Source organism: Falco naumanni, chromosome 5 (assembly GCF_017639655.2).
Source record: "Falco naumanni isolate bFalNau1 chromosome 5, bFalNau1.pat, whole genome shotgun sequence".
NCBI lineage: Eukaryota > Metazoa > Chordata > Aves > Falconiformes > Falconidae > Falco > Falco naumanni.
Window position 1 is genome coordinate 63,050,950 of NC_054058.1, and position 20,491 is coordinate 63,071,440.

General features: G+C 46.9%; 1 protein-coding gene across 2 annotated transcripts in view; it reads left to right on the top strand.

Annotated features, from left to right (window-relative positions):
* The window catches only part of PLXNA4 (plexin A4), a 455,595-nt gene that overhangs the window by 397,205 nt on the left and 37,899 nt on the right, over positions 1 to 20,491 (top strand). For both annotated transcript variants that reach the window (XM_040595348.1, XM_040595349.1), the window contains exons 17-24: positions 54 to 147; positions 2,668 to 2,907; positions 3,742 to 3,888; positions 9,177 to 9,411; positions 9,824 to 9,966; positions 12,983 to 13,251; positions 16,615 to 16,681; positions 18,919 to 19,065. In XM_040595348.1, the coding sequence (XP_040451282.1) occupies positions 54 to 147; positions 2,668 to 2,907; positions 3,742 to 3,888; positions 9,177 to 9,411; positions 9,824 to 9,966; positions 12,983 to 13,251; positions 16,615 to 16,681; positions 18,919 to 19,065 (1,342 nt within the window). The remainder of the gene's footprint in view (positions 1 to 53; positions 148 to 2,667; positions 2,908 to 3,741; positions 3,889 to 9,176; positions 9,412 to 9,823; positions 9,967 to 12,982; positions 13,252 to 16,614; positions 16,682 to 18,918; positions 19,066 to 20,491) is intronic.

The following is a 20,491-nucleotide window of genomic DNA, read 5'->3' on the forward strand; positions in this document are numbered from 1 at the left end:
TTCTGATACCTATTAGCTGCATTTATGCATTTCTTCCATTTCTTCTCCTCTAGTGGCAACACACCCATTGCAGTGTGGGGAACTCATCTAGACCTCATCCAAAACCCTCAGATCCGGGCAAAGCACGGTGGAAAGGAACACGTCAATGTGAGTATGCCTGCTGAGCTGGAAAGCGGACATGTCCAAGGTGGTGAGAGGGGCTGGATAACAGCTCTGGAGGTTGAAATCTCCAATTGCATCCAGAACAGAGAGTATGACTTGCTTTCAGAAGGATTACACCATCCTTTCTCCATGAAAGAGCACTGGACCAAAGAGAGAAAAGAAAGGTGTTAATGGTGGGTCATACATTTCCTGGTCCTTGCTGAGCTTATTTCTTCTGTTGGCTCAAGGATACCCATCCTCTCTTGGCTGTTGTATAACCTGCGTTGCTTACCAGCCATGCCTGTGCATAACTAGACCCAAATTCAGGTTTTTAGATCAGTGTGCTGGAACTGGAAGGGACTGTGAATAATGCTTTTTGGTACTACTGTGTCCACTCCCTGGCCTTTTTTGGGATCCTGCAAGTGTCTCCAGGTTTAACCAGCTAGATTTGTAACTTAGTTCAACTCTTAGTGACCACTGAAGAATCGGAAGTCAGCCTGTGGAGGCCAGTAGAGCTTTACCAAGGAATGGGAGGACAATTCACCTGGAAGGGGCCAATTGCCAGTAGCTGCTGAGCAGCTCCAGGTAGAACTGTAAAAGGTGTGAGTGTAGGACATGCAATTAGGAAACTCAGGAGCAGGTAGCACTTGCTGGTACGTACAGTAAGGTTGGAGGAAGGGGCCATGCAACAGCATCTGAAAAGTAGTTGGCTGTGTATGGGTATTTCCTGGGACCAGCTGTGAAAGAGCATCCCAGAAGAAGAGGGATCAAAAATAAAAAACCCCAAAACACAGAGGGACCAGTTGGGGTGGGGGCAGAAAGTCCAGGTCCTCTTCATTTCTCGGATTTAGAGTAGTCCATATGCTTTCCACAAAAGGTTCTCAAAGCACTTTGTGGACATTAAAATAATGTACTGCCACATGAACAATGGTGAAATTGTGGTAGATCCAAAAAGAAAATGCAGGAAAATATGGGGTAGATTCATTTGCATCTGCAGTTTACAGATTGAGAGACCTAAATTTTGGTCTTGTCCCAGCTCTGCCATGAACTAATATCTCCCTTCATAAAACCAAATCCAAAGCAATTTTGTCACCTCTCATGCCCCATCAGATTCAGGAAATACCAGTGAGATTGGTTTCTGGATGCTGAAACTTGACTAGCAGTTTTCCAGTCTGTCATGAACTCTGGGGAAACCCTGGTCCAACTGATTATGCATATTCATAGGAATGTTTTGGTAATGTGTTCTATTTCCTGGTACAGCACAAACAAACACTACTTTAGCTTTCCTGCAGAAATAGAAGCCTGCATGACTTCATCTTATTCTTCCAGCCAGACTCCAGATCTTGCCTGACACAGTGGTCTCAAACAATCATGCCATTGTGCAGGTGATGAAGCCTATTCTTCATCTCACACACCTCCATGCGGAATTGCCCATCAGTTTTGCACTGGGAATTACTCTGGTGTCTTTTCTTCCTTGTAAGAGCTGTTACAGCAAAAAACATATGACTGACTGACTTTCCAATACAAAACTGTCTGGTCCAAGTTGCTTATCTATTGATTTAAACCAAAGACATATTAGCATCTGAGCTATGCTAGCTGTGATAATGAGCATGCTTTCAGTGCTGTAGGTATCAGACTAGTTTGGAGAAGTTTCTCAGATCAGGCACAGCTGGGATCCCATGGGGCTGGCGCTGTTTTCCTACAGAGCCTGTTGATTCCTGGTGAGACTGGGATGCAGCGTGCTAGCAACCACAATATAGAAAAATGAAGACTCAGATCCTGAAGGACAAGCAGGCGTCCAATTCTGCATTGTTTAAAGTGGTAGTCAGGGTAAAATGCCTTTCACAAGCTATAACCTGTTTCTCAAATACAGGAAAAAGCAGGTCTTTGGCAGGGTTGGAAACACACTTTAGGGTTTCCTGGGACCTACCTCATTATCTGCGCCTCTCCAGCTTCCTGGGCTTCATTTCGGGTAACCTGATGTTCAAACAGGAATCTTGGGCACAACTGAGCCTGCACTGCACATATACTTGTGGAGTGATCCCCAAGAGTATGAGAGCTAATTTTAGGGTGATAGTAAGCCTTTGATTAGTCTCTGTTGTCAAAAAAACAAACAAAAAAAAAAGAAACAAAAAACAACAACCACCAAACAAACAAAAAACAAAAACAGGAAGACTTTCTATTTCCAGAAAGAAATGAGTTTAAGGGAAGATGTCAACACTGGCAACCCTACAGGCTGAGCTCCCTCAGGGAAGAAGCACAGGATGCCCAAGTGCAGTGCAAACTGCTCCACACACCCACCCCAGAAAAGTTTTCCTAATCCCTTTCCATACTTGATTGCATGATGGGTGGCGGGTATGTTTTGAACCAGTGGAGCACCAGCCTGTCTCATGATAACCAAGGAGGTCTGCTCCTCCCTGTCCTCCAGGAGCAGGTAGGCTAACATTTCACTGAGAGGTATCTGTCCACCAGGATGGCTGGAGGCATTTTCCATAAACACTCCCTCTGTTTGTTTTCTTTCTCCAGAACTGTGAGGTGCAGAACAGCACGGAGATGACCTGCCAGGCTCCGGCACTGGCTGTTGACCCCAATCACCATTCTGAGCTCGCCGAGCGTCCAGAGGAGTTTGGCTTCATTCTTGACAACGTGCAATCCCTGCTGATCCTCAACAAAACCAACTTCACTTACTACCCAAACCCTATCTTCGAGGTTTTCAATCCCTCAGGGATCCTGGAGCTGAAGCCGGGAAGTCCCATTATACTGAAGGTGAGATGGAGTCCAAGGACTGGGTGAGGAAGGACAAACACATGCTGCCTGTTGCCTCTCTGTGTCTGCCAGCACCCCACAAGTGGCATCCTAATTGCATCCTAGAAATTTCCTTCATGTATTGCACCTACCATATTGCATCACATCAGAGTCATCATCTGCAAACACCAGTCACTGCTCAGCATCTGCCAATAGCCATAACTAAAAAATATAAACGCCTGCTGTAGCTACCTGTATGCAGCTTAAATTTGTACCCGCTGCCCTCCACCAGAGAAGAATGTTTTCTGCTACTGCAACAAGGCTGGTAGATAAATATCCAAGTTTATGTCTTTCTTGGGTTTTCAAGACCTTCCTTTCACCCCTGTTTAAATCTTACACCAGTCCTTTGTCATTTCTGTAATCTGGACAGCAATAGAGAGAAAGAATTTTATGGTTGAGCATTTCTATATCAGCGCTTGTGTGTGGTGCATACGCAAAGAAATGGTTGTGCCTGCAGAATACCTCCTTGCGTGGTTACAAAGGGGTCTGTCTTGTCTGAACACATTTTGTGAGGGCCTGTTTGTTCAAGACTTATATGTAACGTTTCTCATTTAGTTTCAGAGAGAGAGGAGAGCAGGACAGGCTGTTTTGACAGATTACAGTCTGTAGCCATCCATGCTATCCTCTGCATGACTTTCTAAATTGGCTTTTCCTCTCTGTGTTAGCAAATGACGAACCACAAATGTCAAGCGCAATGTTAATACTCATGTCAAAAGAACAAACTAGAGCTGGAAGGTGAATACTTTTCTGATGGTGGGCTTTTTTGGTGTGTGTGTGATATTTCTTTCTATCCAGGGCAAGAACCTGATCCCACCAGTGGCAGGAGGGAATGCCAAACTGAATTACACAGTTTTGGTTGGTGAGAAGCCCTGTGCAGTGACCGTATCAGATGTGCAGCTACTGTGTGAGTCCCCAAACCTCATTGGACGGCACAAGGTGATGGTAAGTGGTGCTTGAACTTCAGCCTGTCCTCCCTGTGTGGGTTGGGAGGGCATACCAGTGCTCAAGAGCTGGTAGACATCTCCGAGGAGTTTGTATCACCATTTGCTTTCCATAGATCCCATAAACTTCACGGCCTCTTCTTGTCATAATATCCCCACCAAGAGTAATTTGGAGAAGTACAAGAGTAACCAGGAGATCTTAATGGACACTGAGAAACTTTTCATTATCAAAACCCTTTAGGGAAGTTTGCCTCTCTTCTGTTTTTGTATGGGCTGTATGAACACTAGATGCTTATATGAGTTCATATATATATTATATTCCCTCCATGGCATACTTAGTTAAATTTAGCACAGTCACTAGCAATTACTAACATACTGGTGGGTAAAATTCACCTTTATGCAGGAGAAAAGAAATGCAGGATATGGGCAATAGTATGACTGTACTTTGGACTGAACTTAGGGAAAAATCCAAGAATCCAAAAATCCTGCATATCGTTCCTGGGATCTGTGAAAAATGGACTCAGTGATTACATCAGAGAGAGCTTCTCTTCCTCTCACTATTGATTTATTTACTCCATTTTTACTTTCTTCTCAGCAGTTTGCATTCCTCAATGCTGTTGCTTGATAAGCAGCACATCAGCAAACTCATTGCAGTTGTACTGAGCTGTGGGTGGAAATACAACAAAATCTGACAACTGACACCAGACATACAGAAGAACAATGTTTCTCATTCCTTGTTATCAACTTTTCTCCACCTCTCTGTTGCCCTCCCAAACTTGTATCTGTCACATATTTATTTATTTCAATGCAATGAGACTCATAAAGGTTGATGGAGACACACTGCATGGCTCTTTAAAAAGAGAATTTTCTGGGAACTTTTAGAAAATAGTTTATGGTGACCATTTTGGGTCTTGTTTGTGACTCCTGCTGGGACGCCTGACACTGGCTGCTTAACTTCTCTGTGCCAAAGTTTGTCATCTGGAAAATAGAGGTAATAACCCTTTTCAGCCATGCAAATACAGCATGGCTCTTGATTCATTGTAAAGCACTTAAAGACAATCCAAGAGGAGTAATAATGAAGTGAGAGATTTTCTCTGTGTGAATACGAAAGCTTTTGAACTAGACAATATATGTTCCATGTCGTTTTCATGAATATAATTAAACATATGGTTAGTCAGAGATGGACAAAGCCAATCCTAGAGAGAGAAAACTCAACGTCAGGTGAGCAATAATCAACCTCTGGGGATCAGGGAGGATGAATATCTGCTCAGGTCTTACTAACTGGAAAGACTCCCCTGCTCCTGCAGCTTGGGACAGCTTAAGTGAAGCCATAGAGAAAAAAAGAATCCCTTTTTGAGGATCTTGATCAAACAAGAGATACTGCTGGAAGCCAAGGAAGATGATCGCATTGAAGCCTGTTAATGAGCATCAGTAATAGGGGCAAGTTACAGATTTCTCGTTCAACTGCTAACACTGGGGCAAGGCTTTGGCAGCATCTAGGCTGGGAACCAAATACAGAAGGTCACCTGTGATGGAGACCAGTGCTCAAGGATGGGCTTTGCAGCTGAAACTTTACAGGGGAAGAGCTGGGCTGGGAAATGCCTTCTCCAGCATGGCATGGCATCTCTGTTGCTCAGGTTGGTACAAAATGTATCCCCATGATTCACATGAGTGTCACTTTGATGGTCAGGAAAATTGACAGGTATCTCTCCTAGGTCCTCCTCCTGTTTCTGCCAACAATTTACTGTGTGACCTTGAGTAAATCGCTGAGCAAACCCTTTCTTGCACAGTGAGGTGGCCTAGATCTGAGAGGGGACCATGGGAGTGAATCAACCATTGCAACACTGATATTATTTCTAAGAGAAGGAACAGTGACATTAATGTCAACAGATTTTTGATTTAGCTCAGCTATCTTTTTTTTATACGACCGAGTTAAATAATTGAAAAAGTAGAAAAGAACTAAAAGGCCTGAGCAATGGTTAAAAAAGATTGACTAAATAAAATTCAGAGCCAAGCTCTGTCTCAAGGAAATCAAAGAGACATGAGAAAGATACATGAGTATCTTGGGGAAGGTCTACAATGAAGAAGCGGAGTACTTTTGAAGGGTTGCTGGTATCTAATGTAGGCACTTACGTATGGAACGTCACACTGGACTCTTTATATAGTGAATGGAGAGATGGTCAAATACAGCAACTGAAGTTCAGGGCACAGTTGATCTCATCCTAAGGTAGACACTTACATTTGGCCAGGGCAAACTTCCACTAGGATAGACACTGCCACAGTCAAGTTGTGCTCAACGGGAACTCCTGAACTGCTGACCCCTAAGACTTTGCTGGACAAAACTGAGCTCTGCCATAGTGCCATTTAGAACAAATTCAGGATTAATAGGCCTAGCAGGTGGCCAAACTTTGTTTGATAAGATGGAGGGCTCATGTGCAGTCTTCTGGAAGGTATAAATAGCACTTATAAAACACTCAGTGGCCCAGGAGATAAAGTAAGGCTGTATCTACATATTTGCTTATTTTTCTTTCAGATGTTCACAATAATACTGCAGCCTTGCAGGCTTTCTTCTTCAAGTGACAGATTCCCTCAGAACATGGCAGTTTTATTCATGGACTGTGAGACCTTCGCAGTGCTGAAACAGCTTTTAGAGAGGAATGTACTGGGGTTAACTTTGTTAGACACCTACCTCTATGAGTCTAGATCTCCTTATAGCTAATGGAGAGAAATGGGAACTTCCACTGAATAAAACGACTCATCCTAATGTTAAAGGAGGTGTCAAAAGCTGCCCGCATAAATCACATTCTAAAAGTGCTTTTTCTCTGTATTGACTCTGAAAGCATGCTGTAATGTCTAACTTAGATGTGCATGTCCAATGTTTGGTGAGAAGACTCCCACCCATGGAGACAGGCTGTTCGGCAAGCTTTGAGGACAGACCTGCACTGGGGATTGGGATGGGGTTTTTTGATTCTAGTCTGATACTCCCTGAATGAACTTATCTGACTACAGGGCTTGGGGGAAAAGGGCCACTGTCAGAAACAAAAAATGAAAAGTGACGAATCTGTTTATTGATCCACTGTGACAGGAAGGAAATTGTGCAAGCTGGTGAGCAAATTTTGCTGGGAGGATTTGGGACAGTGGTCTAGGGCAAAAGGCGACAGCTTCCAGTGCAGAGATTAGCGTGTCAGTTTGGCAGTTTGTCTTCCCAGTTGAGCATGCCACATACCAACAGCAAACCTCTGCCCTGCGCAGGCCTTATAGGTGAGTCGGGCCTTGCATCTTGAAACAGATGGGAAAGCTAGTTACTGCTGCATCCTCAACTTAAATGAGTGCTAGGTTTTTCCTTGGCCACTGAAGATGCTCTACAAGTCATCAATGTCATGGTACAGGAGCGGTCATCTTGAAACTCTACTGCCTGGTCCGATGAGCTTAGGTTTGATTCTGTTTCTCATTGCAGACATTGTTATCTTTCTAAAGCCCATCCACAAATGCCATGAGGGGATCTTGTGGATAGTAATTAGATCTTTCCAGACATTCACTTTTGTCCTGTCCAAGACATAAGGGTTACAGCTAGGTGGCTTTGGCCAGGACCCACTGAGGAACAGGCTACTGCTGCTGCTAGAGCAAACCAGACATCTCAGAGGCTGTAACTGGGGCCAGAATAATTTCTAGGAGGTTGCGGGGTCACACAGATTCATGTCCCCTGCAAAGCTTGTAGTAGTGAGGAGCAAAAGCAGCTGGAAAACTTTTCATTAATTCATGACTCTCTGCTTCGTAGTCTCTCCTGCTAGTTAATCCTTCCTCCTCGGGTCAGTTTCTTCCTCCTGGAGCCTAGAGAGGAAGCCCAAGTGGGTGCCTGTGCTGAGGCCTGGGACTGATGCATGTGCAGGCGGGCTGGAGGCAGACTGAGTAACTGAGAGCCAGTGGGACGGAGGAGACAGCTAGCCACCAGGCTGGGATGTAGAGGGTGTTTTCACATGCCAGGCTGGGATGCTGTGGGATCTGGAAATGATAAGGGAGAGCTCCTCATAAAGAAGGAAGAAAAAGGTTCAGGTACATGCTGCAATGGGTCCAATTGCAGTGGGAGGGAACAGCACGTAGTCCTGAGGTCTTGACTGCACCTTTGCCCAGCAGCAAGATTTTGCTCTTTGTACAAAGCCTGCTGTGCCTCCCTGCGACAAAGGTCAGCTGGCAGGAGTGATGGGGCTCATTGCCAAGTCACGATCCTTCAAGCTCTTTGCATGGCATCTTCCTAGCTTTGTGTTGATCTATAACCAGTGCTCCCCTAAGACTGCACACTCCTCAAAGCCTCTTTTTATACTTCAGGCTAGTCAGCAGTGCTTTTCCCCCTGCCACTCAAACTTTTTCTACTCTACAAACAGCTTTGAACAACCTTGTAGTAGCCTTAAGCAAGCATTACCCTGTGGCATTACTGTTGGGAGCAGCGTTCGCATTGTAAAACTGGGTTCCTGACAGACTTGCTTCAACAGAGCATTTTGTTGGCCTTCAAGCAGTGCCGATTGCACAGTTTCTTTCTGGCTGTTAAAAGCAAGGTCTTCACACAGCAGCTTGTTCCAGAGGCTAGCAGCAGCCCTGGGAACCTCTGGGAGTGCGTGGAGAGCAAAGAGCTGTATTTCTCTCCCTGTCCCACTGGTGAGCATCTACAGCCACCCTGCCAATGTGTGGCTAGGAGAGGGGCTGTAAAGGTTCAGGCTCAGTGGGTTTTGTGATTTTTTTTTTTTTTTTCCTGTCCCAGTGGGTTCCAGATACAGTTTTCCCTGGTTGAAGAGTCAAAAGCAAATTGTGACTCTGATTTCTGCATTCTCGCTGCACTGACTGCTTCTGTGCTAGCTGTCTGGGTCAGATGTCCCTTGTGCCATTGTGAGGTTAGGACCCATCAAACCACAAGCATGAGCTGAGCGTCCTGTGTGCATTTTGGGAATAAGTGTCACCAGGACAGTCCAGCACAACATAGCTGTTCAGGACAGGGAATGGAAAACCCAGAATGAAGCCCAAACTGATATGTAGCCAGGACATTGGAATTGGTGAGATTTGCTTCATCACAAGTCCTTTATTAGTTGGGTTCATGGCCACTCTGTCTACAGAGGTGCTTCTATATGACATTTCAGGCAATTTTAAGCTGTTCTCTGTCCAAGTACTTCATGATCCATTTAGCCTGGGAGACAAGGGGAGGTCTTCATTCAGCCTTAGTTAGGGAGATGATGGAGTTCCTCTGTTTTCCTGCTTGTTTTACAGTTTCGGTGTAACTCTTCCCTGCCTTCCCTCTAGGCTCGTGTAGGAGGAATGGAGTTCTCCCCAGGGATGGTCTACATCTCTCCAGACAGCCCTCTCAGCTTGCCAGCTATTGTCAGCATTGCAGTGGCCGGTGGCCTGCTCATCATCTTCATTGTGGCTGTGTTGATTGCGTACAAGCGCAAATCCAGAGAAAGCGACCTCACTCTCAAACGTCTGCAGATGCAGATGGACAACCTGGAGTCCAGGGTGGCACTGGAGTGCAAAGAAGGTAGGATGAGGAAGGAAAGCTGACACTGTGTCAGTGTTAGTAGAAGAGAGGCATCCAGCCACAAAGCCTTGAGCCAAAATATCACGAACAAAAGGAGCGTTGAGCCCTGTGGGTATGGCTCAAGCCTGGACATAATCTGACTGCCTATTTTACCTGAGCCCAGCCTTCCTCCACCCTGTCCTAACTGCATTTGCTAACTCACTGTTCAGGGAGAACCTTGGCACATGTCCCTGGGGAAAGGCTATGTTATAGAAAAGGTGGGACTGCTCTTGTCCACCTTCTTCTTCCTCTCCATGTATTTCTTCTCCAGTTTTACTTTAATCTCATTCCTGTGGGTCTGAGGGCCTTCCCCATCATGGTGAGGGAGACATGTACTGTCATGGCTGCATGAGTCGTTCCTTTTTTGTGTCAGCCTTTGCAGAGCTACAGACAGATATTCATGAGCTGACAAGCGATCTGGATGGAGCAGGGATCCCTTTCCTTGACTACCGAACCTATACCATGAGGGTGCTTTTCCCTGGCATTGAAGATCATCCAGTCCTGAGGGATCTGGAGGTAAGAAATCAACATCTCCTGCTTTGGCTTCTCTCATGCCTCCCTGTTCTCTCCTGTATGCAAGAGATGTTATGCCAGTGGTGGGGATGTGATGGCTTACAATGCTGTATCCTGCCAGGGGTGTGACAGCGCCTCACTGAAAATCCAGGTTGAAAAGGGAAGATGATTTCTGCTATCTTAAATATTAAATTCTGTTTGACCATCCACCTGTTTGGAAGAGCCTCATAGTTCTGTGTGCATTAGGTCTACTGCAACTGCATTAAGTTTCTTTGTGGTCTTCATCCTGCTGGGTTTTTGTGGGTTTTTTTTAGGCTGGATTTGAAAGTTCCTGCTGTGCAGGGGCCAGGAAAAAAAGTTATATGGCAGAGCAGCGCACTTGCCTGGGTCACTCCAGCTTTGAATGACACTTATACTACGTAGAGGCCTTTTTTTTTGTAGCAACACCTATAGAAATAACCTGCTGTTGCTGAAGAAGGTTTGCCTTTGCTGTGCCCTGTGGTTGGCAGTGAGGTCAGAAAACCACAGCATCAGTCTGCCCATACCCTGTCCACATCTGTCTCCTCCACCTGAACTCCCTGGACCACAGCAGTGGGAGAACAGTGAGACATGGCCTGGCACTGCTGAGGTCTACACTCAGCCTGCATTGCCTCACTGGCGATGAGGAATTTGATGGGACCCCGGGTGAGGTCTTCCCATGCTGCAAAACTGCTTCAGGCTTTGGCAGATGACAGGCTGTGCTCCAGGGGTACCTGGGCCAGAGAAGCAGGGGTACACCATGGCCAGGGCCAGAGGGTCATTGCCTGAGCTCTCTGCAAGGTCTTTGGCAAGCTCTGAGCTTCAGAGAGGCTCTGGCGTGGGCTGGTGAGATTGCTGGAGGCCACAACTGGGGCTAGTTGGCAGAAAGGAGGACCAAGAGCTGGCGCAGGCGATACCATGCTTGGCTGGCTACGTAATCAGAGGGGCCTGCTTGTCTTTACTCCTTCCCTTCAGGAGAGGCAAAATTCATCAAACCGTATGGAGAGAACCATGAAAAAGCCCAAGGAGGACTTGTGGCATTGGGTAGGAGGCTGTTACTCATTGACTACTGTGTATATTTGCCTTTGGGGTGCAGGCAGAGTGGCTTCGAGCTGCTTTCCCTCAGGAAGAGGGGCTCACAACAAATAAGCACAAGAGGTGAGGGGTGATGAATCTCTCTCTCACATACGTATACGCACACACAAACACTTTCGTTATACCCACAGCCAATTTCAATCCCTATATTCATTAACCTCAGCCAGCTGACCACAAAACAGCACCTGACCCCTACAGAGGTTTTAGCATGGATGCTCCCATGTGTAGATACATACAGAGAGACACAGAGCTAATGTTTCAATCAGCCACCTTTGATCTTGTCTTCCTTTCATTTCCTTCAACTATTTTTCCCCCCCCCTTAATCCTTTTTAAAGCTTCAACAGCTCTTTCAGTGTCAACATCTTTGGATACCAACATATCAGGGAAGGCAGCTCCCATTCTGCTCCCTCCTCTGTAGCACCTAGAAGGAGTTGCTATTTATGGCAAAAGGCCCCAGCATAGATCCCGCAGTGAGCAGTCTTACTTATTTCCAGCTCATTTGCCAATTAACTGCTTCCAGATGCAGTACAAAATACTTTTCTTGGGTTTTTTTTTGTTTGTTTGGTTGTTTTTTTGGTTTTTTTTTTAATTCTCCATAATAACCCGGGGATAGACAATATTAAATGTTCAAGCAAGTGAGTTAAAAATAATTATTCGTGGGATGGGTGGTAGTGGTTGGTTGTCTCAAGCTATTTACTAAGTAATTTATTTGCTGTATACAAAAAGAGTTAAGAGCTTTAATTTCCAGAATGAAAAAGTAATGACTTTTTAAGGGCCCTTGCATTACTTGGTTGTTTAAGCATGCCAACTTGTTTTGGATTAAAGTGCCAAATCCGGTTGGTTATTAATACATACATCCCACAGCGACACATGTTGCTCTATGTTGAGATCCTCTAGCTTTCAGGAAAGCTTTTTCAAGGGCTAGAACAGCTTTGGCAACATGAAGGAATGAGTTTGGGGTTTTCTGTTTAGGCTCCATTTTTGCTGTAGCCAGAAGGATGGGAAATGGTAAAGCCTGCTGTAGACTGTGGAGCCTGGGGTCCAGTGTTGATGTCCCGAATTGTTCTATAGAAAAACTATTTCACCAGCCTTCCACAGCTGAGAAATATATTACAGACTTATCAACCTTTCTGTCTCTAAACTATCTCAGCTCCCAAGCACAGGGGTCCTACTGCAGTGGGATCTCCAAGACACATCCCAACTCAGGGTGTCCTCACACACCTTCATATACCTAGTTCTTCAAACCAAGGCCCAGCTGCATGACCACCAACTCAGCCACTGCCTCACTGCATCTCTTCACCTACTCAAAACCTGACCCCAGGGTCTTTTCCCCATTCACTTTCTTGCTGCCTGTCATAGCTTCTTAAAGCTGAACCCCGAATCTCTGTAAGCAGGCTTTTTTCAGGGGTAAAAAAGAGGTTTTAGGTAAAGCTAGAGTGAGACTTCACTTTGACCACAATAAAAATATAACATGGTATGGTACCACATCTAGGCACTAGCAATCTAGTTTTGATGTACTGTTAAAAGAGGAAAAGACAGGACTGGACAAGAATAATCTGACTGTGGCAAGGAGATGTCTCAGGCTTCCTAATCATTAGATGGTGTATGTATGGACTATGTATGGACTCTCTTCCTTTTTACAGGACTATCCTGTGATACAGAAGGAAGGATTCACTTGCCTGCTAGATACAAGTTCTTTTTTTTTTTTTTGTTATTGTTTCTGCTGTTTGAAGCAGCTTTTCCCTGTCTCAGTACTGACTACTTCTTGATGTTAAACTGTATTTGGAGGAGGGAGAGGAGCTGGAGGGATGAGAGCAGAGAGGTAGCAAAGGAGGTGTGACCAATTCAGGGAGGTCTGACAGCAGATAGTGAGGGAAAGGTATAAATTTCCTTTCTTCTTGTGCAGGTCCCTGGTTATAGGCAGGAACGAGTGGAGAAAGGCTTGAAGCTCTTTGCCCAGCTCATCAACAACAAGGTTTTCCTGCTGTCCTTCATCCGCACGCTGGAGTCCCAGCGCAGCTTCTCCATGCGGGACCGTGGTAATGTGGCCTCACTGATCATGACAGTGCTGCAAAGTAAGCTGGAGTACGCTACTGATGTCCTCAAACAGCTCTTGGCTGACCTCATAGACAAAAATCTGGAGAGCAAGAACCACCCCAAGCTGCTGCTCCGGAGGTAAGGGTGCCTGGGGCTGGAGTGAGCTGGCCTGGGCAGCCTGAGCCCCACTAACATAAGCATGCTGGTCATCTGGAGGAAAGGGGCAAATCTGCTCGATTTTTGTTTGTGCAGCAGGGTGTGAAATCAGGATGGTACACAGCCACAGCTCAGGGGACCCTATATGCCATGAAGCTGTTTGTCAAGAGGGTTAAATAAGGCAGACAGGGTTGAATGGGGATTGAATCGCTCTCCCTTTCTAGTTCCCAGCTCATTTCAGACTTCCTGACAGAGCATGCCTCCTCTTCGAGGACTCTCCTCTTCCACGCTTTTGAGCGAGTGTGTCTATAGATCTTGCTCCATCTCCTCCCTAACAAAAATGTAGTCAATGATTAAAAGCTACAGAACAAAACTACCTCTGGATTTTAATATGGATCTTCCATAAAGCTTTGTAAGGGCAGGAAGAGCCCATGCTTCTCCGTCCTTATTTTGGTCTCCTTGTGTGCTTGAGATGCTTGTTTATGCTTATGTTTCCTTTTGACCTGAACTCTCCAGTTGCAGTTGTAGGACCTGTACCACATGGAAGAGGCTGTATTATGTCCCTGGTGAATAAGTCAGTCAGTTGCTGATGTCTCCTGCCTGGGATGTGGACTGCCCTGCTTTGTTTCTTGTTCATGAGTGAACTATGGATACCTGGAGAGTTTTGTGCAGCTGCATTGCCTGTCTTTCCCTAAGCAATGGTGCTGGGAGCTTGTTGAAGACAGTAGAAGAGCTGAGCAGGACAACAGAACAGGTTTCATACAGGGCACAAGTTTGGATTAGTGCTTCTTGACCAGGTCTAAGGTCTACACTCCATAGTTCCATGGGAACCCTCGGTACAGAAATCTGCTGCTCTGTCATTAATGTGCTTTCCCTGCCTAGGGAAATGCTGCCTCTTCTCCCTTTAGGATCACATTCATCTCCTTTTCAGAGTCTGAACCATCCCTTCTGATTCAAGGACCCTGAGTGAAATCAGTGGAGACTTCTGGAGATGAATGGCCTTTGCCACTGCTGAAAGGCAACTTTGAGGAGTCCTCAGCTGATTACAATAGATGGCTTGGGCAGGGAAGAGATCTGTGGTGCCTGCAGGGAGGCTTTTTGTCTGCCCACTACGGAGCAGAAGGCACTCCCTGGCATTCAAGGCAGCAATGCCAGGGGCAGAGGTTGGACTTTGCTTTGGTGTCAGTTGACTCCCCAATGTGATTCAAGCCCTACAGCCTGGCTGGTGACCTCGCTTCCGCTGTCCCCAGGCTTCTTTGTGCTACTCCTCTGATGCTGAATGGCACTGCCTCCCTCCAACTGTCTCCTCCCTTCATTTTCTCCTTCTGCTTCCCCTTTCTCCATCTCTTTTATCTTCCCTGCTTTTCCATTCCTGTCTTGGCCTGAGCATCCCAACTTTCCTCTTTTTCCTTCTTCCAGCTCTTTTCTAATTCTAGTGCTCTTTTTTGGAAATGAAATGTGGCCCTTGGAAAGAGAGCCTGTGAACAAAGAAGGCACTTCCACTGTTCCAAGCTCTGAAAACACAAGGAGAAGTTAGAGACATCTCTGACTTTTTTCTGACTTTTTGGGTTTTTTTAACACTCTGAGTTTATGCTCTGAGATGGAGGTCCTGCACTGAGCAGCATCAGGACAGTGTCCTGATGAACATGTGAATAGCTCAATGCCTTGGGTCAGATGTTGGTGTGAGGTCCTCAGACAATTATTTGAAGCGGGTGGAGTCAACTTGATGCTTCCCCTCCCTCCCTGTGAGTCTGCAGAAGGAAGGGAATCTTCAAACACTTTCTGCAATGTTGGTTTTGGGGGTATTTGGCAGGAGGAAGGAGCTGGCCTGAATGATCTTCCCACCTCACCTGTGTCCAGTGTTTGTCCCACAAGACACCTGCAGCCTCAAAGCGATCAAGGTTGTCAGGGCAGAGAGCAGCACCACAATGGCATTTCAGTTCTTTTCTTTCATGGTAATGCTGTTTGCACCATGCCATGGGTTCCAGGTGTCACACCAGGGAGCATCAGAAAGAACACTCTTCTGGCTGATATTCCCTGAGAGAAGCTCAGACCAAGATAAGCACTGTATTGCTGGAACTGATATCGCAACATGACCCATGGAGGACAGCAGCTAGGTGACACTGACCGAGGGAAATACAGGGCAAACAGGCTGGTTTGGATGGAGGCAGTCTCTAGGCAGAGACAGAGTGGTGATCACTGCAAGCAAAGGAAACACAGCATTAATCTGGTAGCAAACTGGGACCGTATCACCTTTCTCTGGTTGCAAGCAAGAAAAGAGGAGTGACAGAAAACCCCTGTTATCATTCCTCCCTGCACCATCCTCACTATTTAAGTGAGGATTTGCCCACAAGAACAGAAGAATCTCTGTGGAAACCAGGCTAAAGATGAACTGCATTTAGCTAGGGAAGGGACTGTCACTTGCTTTGTGTTGGTGTAACAGGGCACTGCTTTCAGGCAAGGTTGTTGGTTGGTTCCATGCATATAGCTCCAACAATGCAAACCCTTCCTGTTGCAAGTGTCACGCTCCAAAGGAAGCAAGATTAACTTTATGTTGAAGGGAACCTAAAAGGCAAGTTGCAGCCCTAAGCAAGAACCCCTGCATGGCTTTGGTGATAGCCAGAAGGAAGACTAACTGTGATTCATCCAGGCAGGGAGTCTTGCTTTCTTCTTGATCAACACCAGTGCATGTACTGGAACCAACACAGGTTTATCCTGTGCTCCTGGTGCCCACAACACGCTTAAAGGTCTTAGTCAGTCCTTCTGTAGGAGAAGCTCACCCTGAAGACTCGATATGGACTTTTGTTTGATTGAGAACAGAGTGTTCAAGGGCAAGAGGATGGGTTCTGTGAATGCACCACATTGACACATTGAAGACTATAATCACTCCCAAATGCCAGGGAGATAGTCAGAGCCAGATAACTATTCTCTGGTGATTTAGAGCTGTCTGCCTTCAGTATTTATATAGCCTGCTTGTCATACAGCCTAACTCTCAGCTCCTCATATCTGACGGTTTTATCCTCCCTGAGCTCCTCTGAGAAGGTTCCATCAAACGTTGTCATCTCACTTTTACTGATGGAGAAACTGGGAAACAGACATACAGGGACTTCCCTAGTCACAGGGATATCAACAGGGCAGTAAGGATTTGCCTGCAGGTTTCCTACATGCAAAGCAAAAGCAGAGAACCTAGGATGCGCTTAATCCTGATGGTATCATGCCAGACTTTCCACAGGGCTCCAAGATCTGGGCAGTAAGATGGACAAAGCCAATCTTTGACTAGCCCTTTGATATGACCAGCCTGACTAATTAATTTCCAATTTATTTTTTCTCCTTGGCTGATTTTAGGACAGAGTCTGTGGCTGAGAAGATGCTCACCAACTGGTTCACCTTCCTTCTGTACAAGTTCCTCAAGGTAAGAGGAGCAGCATGCCTGGATGAACAGCTGCTTTAATACATTTCTTGTTGGTGAGGTTTAGTTGGGGCAAAAACTTCACGGGTATAAAGGAAAAGGATTTTTTTCTCTGAAGGAGGCTCACTGCCTGATGGGAGAGGGACTGCTTCCTGATCCAGGGAGAACAAAGAAGGACACTTTGTTAGAGAGGCAGCCTGTCAGTCTTACTCCTGTACAGAGGTGAAATCTGAGGGTCAGTGCTGAAACGTGAATGATTTCAGAGCCTGTTGGAGACCTACATTGAAAATGCTCTCCTTTTGTTAGCAGGCTCAGATCTCCGTTACGTGGTGACCCATATTTTCAATGCACAGTGGCTGGAGATCTCCTCCCACCCGGTTCAGAACTGCTGAGTTCTGAAGAACAGAACAGAGACAGTGACTAGAACTGCAGAACAGTGCTGAGGCCCAGTGCCTCCATCATACCCAGTGTCTCCTTCATACTTACCTGCTTTACACACACTGTAACCATAACCCTGCTTGGTTTAATTTAGGCCTGAGCCCAAGCATTTCTTGGCATTAGGCTGTCTCAAGCCTGCCCTGGGCAAGGCCATGCGCGATCTAAGTACAGAGGGCTGGACACAACACCCCATGTCAACCTGACTGCTCCATCCAGAGCCCAGTATGGGCTGAGGCTGCTGCTGCTTTGTATGCCAGTGGGAGGGGGAGGTAGCACTGGCTTTGCAGGACACCATCAGCAAAAGAGTGAAAGGACTTGAGACACCCCTTGAAGCCCTTTTGTTCTTCCTGGGGGGTCTCCTTGTGGTGGTGTGTAGTGAAAAACAGTCTTCCAGCCTTTGAGACCTGCCGCTGAATGCTGGGTGATGACAGTTTCCCCATGGGGATACACACTGAACTCAAGCACGCTGATTGTGCAGGCACCAGACTTGGAGCCAGCCTTTTTGGCAAGAGCTGGGCTCTGTATCTCCCTCATTCCCAGTGCTGTTGCTAGATATCCTTGGACCTTACAGCCCCGTTTGGACAGCATGGCCATCCTCTGCCTGGCAATTCAAGGCTTTATAAATCAGTCCCATTCCCCTGAGCCTTTCCCAGGTGCAACCAGTCCAAGGATGAACACATGGGAAAGTTCTGAAGGTCCCTGGAAGGTAATTTCTGTGACTTCAGTATCAGATTCCTGCTTTCAGCTGAAAGGAAAGGATATAAGGAGGTGACTCCCTAAAGAACTGCTTTTATAATAGGCTTTTTTCACCCCACTCAGCTACTTGTCTTCTTGCCTTAGCCTGAACAGAGGCCTGATAAGGGCAAGAGACAGGCACACAGAAGCAATATGCTGCTGGCAGATAAGCTAATTAAGTGGGAGACAGGTGTAGGAACTGAGAAAGGGGCCACTTTGCTTCAGATTATTAACTTGTTTTTGCTGGGATCTACACCAGAGGAAAATGACCTTGCTCGTTGAGTTTGGACACACTGAAAGAGAGGGCAAGGTGGGGAGGAGGGGAGGAAGGATGGAGGGATGAAGGGGAAGGGAGCCAATAGAAGAAGCCTGAGGAAGAGTGCATGACAGCAAATGTGCAGAGGGAGTGCAGCAAGGGAGGAGAGGCTAGGAAAAGTGTGGGAAGATGAGTGCAGGGAGTACGAATGATAGGAATGAGAAATTAGGGAGAAGTGTGCTTTGCTGGCCCTGCCTGTGGGCTGCTTGTTGCTCTTCTGTGCTGGGCTCCACACATCTGACATCACTGATGCAACCATACAGATCCAGGGGCTCACCTCCCCTGGATCATGGAGGTGCTTCTGCTTGAGCAGCCCTATTTGCCTCCAGAATGAGAGGGATCAGGGGGACTGCTGACTCTGACCAGACACCCAGGATGGGGCATCAGCAGCCCATCTCCCTTTCAGACCTGTCTTCCTCTGAGACCCATCCCACCACCTGCTCCAGTGCAAAGCTCTGGCCTGGTGGCCATCACTTGAACAGCTCCTACAAGGCTCTGCTAGCCCCAGCATTGCCAGGGAGCACCGGCACCTCTGTCCCATGAGAGGACATTCAAGAGGGCTGGCTGTACTCTGTGGAAGTGGAGAGTCACCTCTCTTCCTAGGATGTATGGAATAAACTGATTCCCACTGATGCATTTATCTTGAGTGGTTGGGGATGGCAAATCGTGGCAGTTATTGAGATGCTGTGTAGGTTGGGTTCTCACCTCTGCTCCTCCTGTTTCACCTCATGGTTGTCTGTCACCCCTGCAGGAGTGTGCTGGCGAACCTCTCTTCTCCCTTTTCTGTGCCATCAAGCAGCAGATGGAAAAGGGTCCCATCGACTCGATCACTGGGGAGGCCCGGTACTCACTGAGTGAGGACAAGCTTATCCGACAGCAGATTGATTACAAGACACTGGTGAGTGCTCTGAGGACACCTTCCTATGGGCTTGTCCAGCCTCTTCTAGAAAAAGTGGATTTCGAGAAAAGAAGCCAGTGATGGGCATGGTGACCCTCTGGGACAATTCTTTCTTGCAACCTAGCAGGGTAACCCCTGATGCATCCCCTAACACAGCAAGGTTGATAGCTGCAGCATCTGCTTGCAAAGCAGATCTGCAGAGACAGCTGCTTCCAAGTTAATTCCATTGTGCCCAGAGCATCTTCAGCTCCCCAAAGGCCTTGCCTGTTCTCTGAAAGCATCTGCACTTATAGCTGGGTAGGCTGACAGTGCCAATCCTTTACCATTCCTTGGATTAGCTGAGGTCCAGGAGCATTGGAAGACAAGCATGAACCTTGTATCATGAATAGGCCTGTGAACATGGAGACAATAGATATGGGCAATTTACTCTGTTCTGTTAGACAAAATGCTTCCCAGTATCTAACCCTTTTCCCTGGAGTGACGTCCACCCTTCCAACATCCCTCTGAGTTGTAAGTCAAATGTAATAGTCTTCCTACATTAGGAAGGTGGGGTTGTCACTGCAAGTTGTCACCCCCTGGCAGGGGCATGATGCCCACGGTGGGGTTTCTTCCTCCTCACTCTCGGCACCCCCAGGGGTATGTGGCCACCCCACCGCCCGCTCCCTTCTCCCCGGTGCCCAGCACCAGGGCAGAGCTGCCCAGCGCCCAGCCCGGGCACACCAAGGGCTGGTGTTTGCTGGGCAGCGCCTGCCCGGGGCGGCAGCCCTTGGCCGTGCCGGGTGTCCCCAGCGCGGAGCTCAGGCAGGTGGGCACCAGCCCCTTGGCCGCGGGACACGTGTGATCCCAGGGACACTCAGCTCAGGGCACGGCCAGCCCAGAGATGTCTGAGACCTTGTGGGCATCAGTCAGTGCAAAGCCTATGTCCTTATGCAAGTGACAGTAAAAACAGTTTTTATGAGGCTACATTGCAAGGAACTTCTCTAGAATAATACCAGAGGGAAAAAAAAAATATCTGTTTCTCCAATGAAGATTTCAGCATCAAGGAATGTATTAGAGGTACACAGTGAAGGGACCTATTATATGTTCTCTAGAACTAATGCAGCTATTCCTCTTGAGCAAGCACAAGTCAAAGAAAAATGAACTTGATTTAAAGATTTCAAGGGAAAGAAAATTAATCCCTGTCACTGAGTCATTTGCTTCAAAATGTAATTGTCTGCATAGTGAAAGACATAGGATCATAGAATCACAGAATGGTTTGCATTGGAAAAGACCTTAAAGTCCACCTAGCTCCCACCCCCCCTGCCATGGGCAGGGACACCTTCCACTAGACCAGGTTGCTCCAAGCCCCGTCCAACCTGGCTTTGGACACTGCCAGGGATGGGGCAGCCACAGCTGCTCTGGGCAATGTGTTCCAGAATGCAATTTC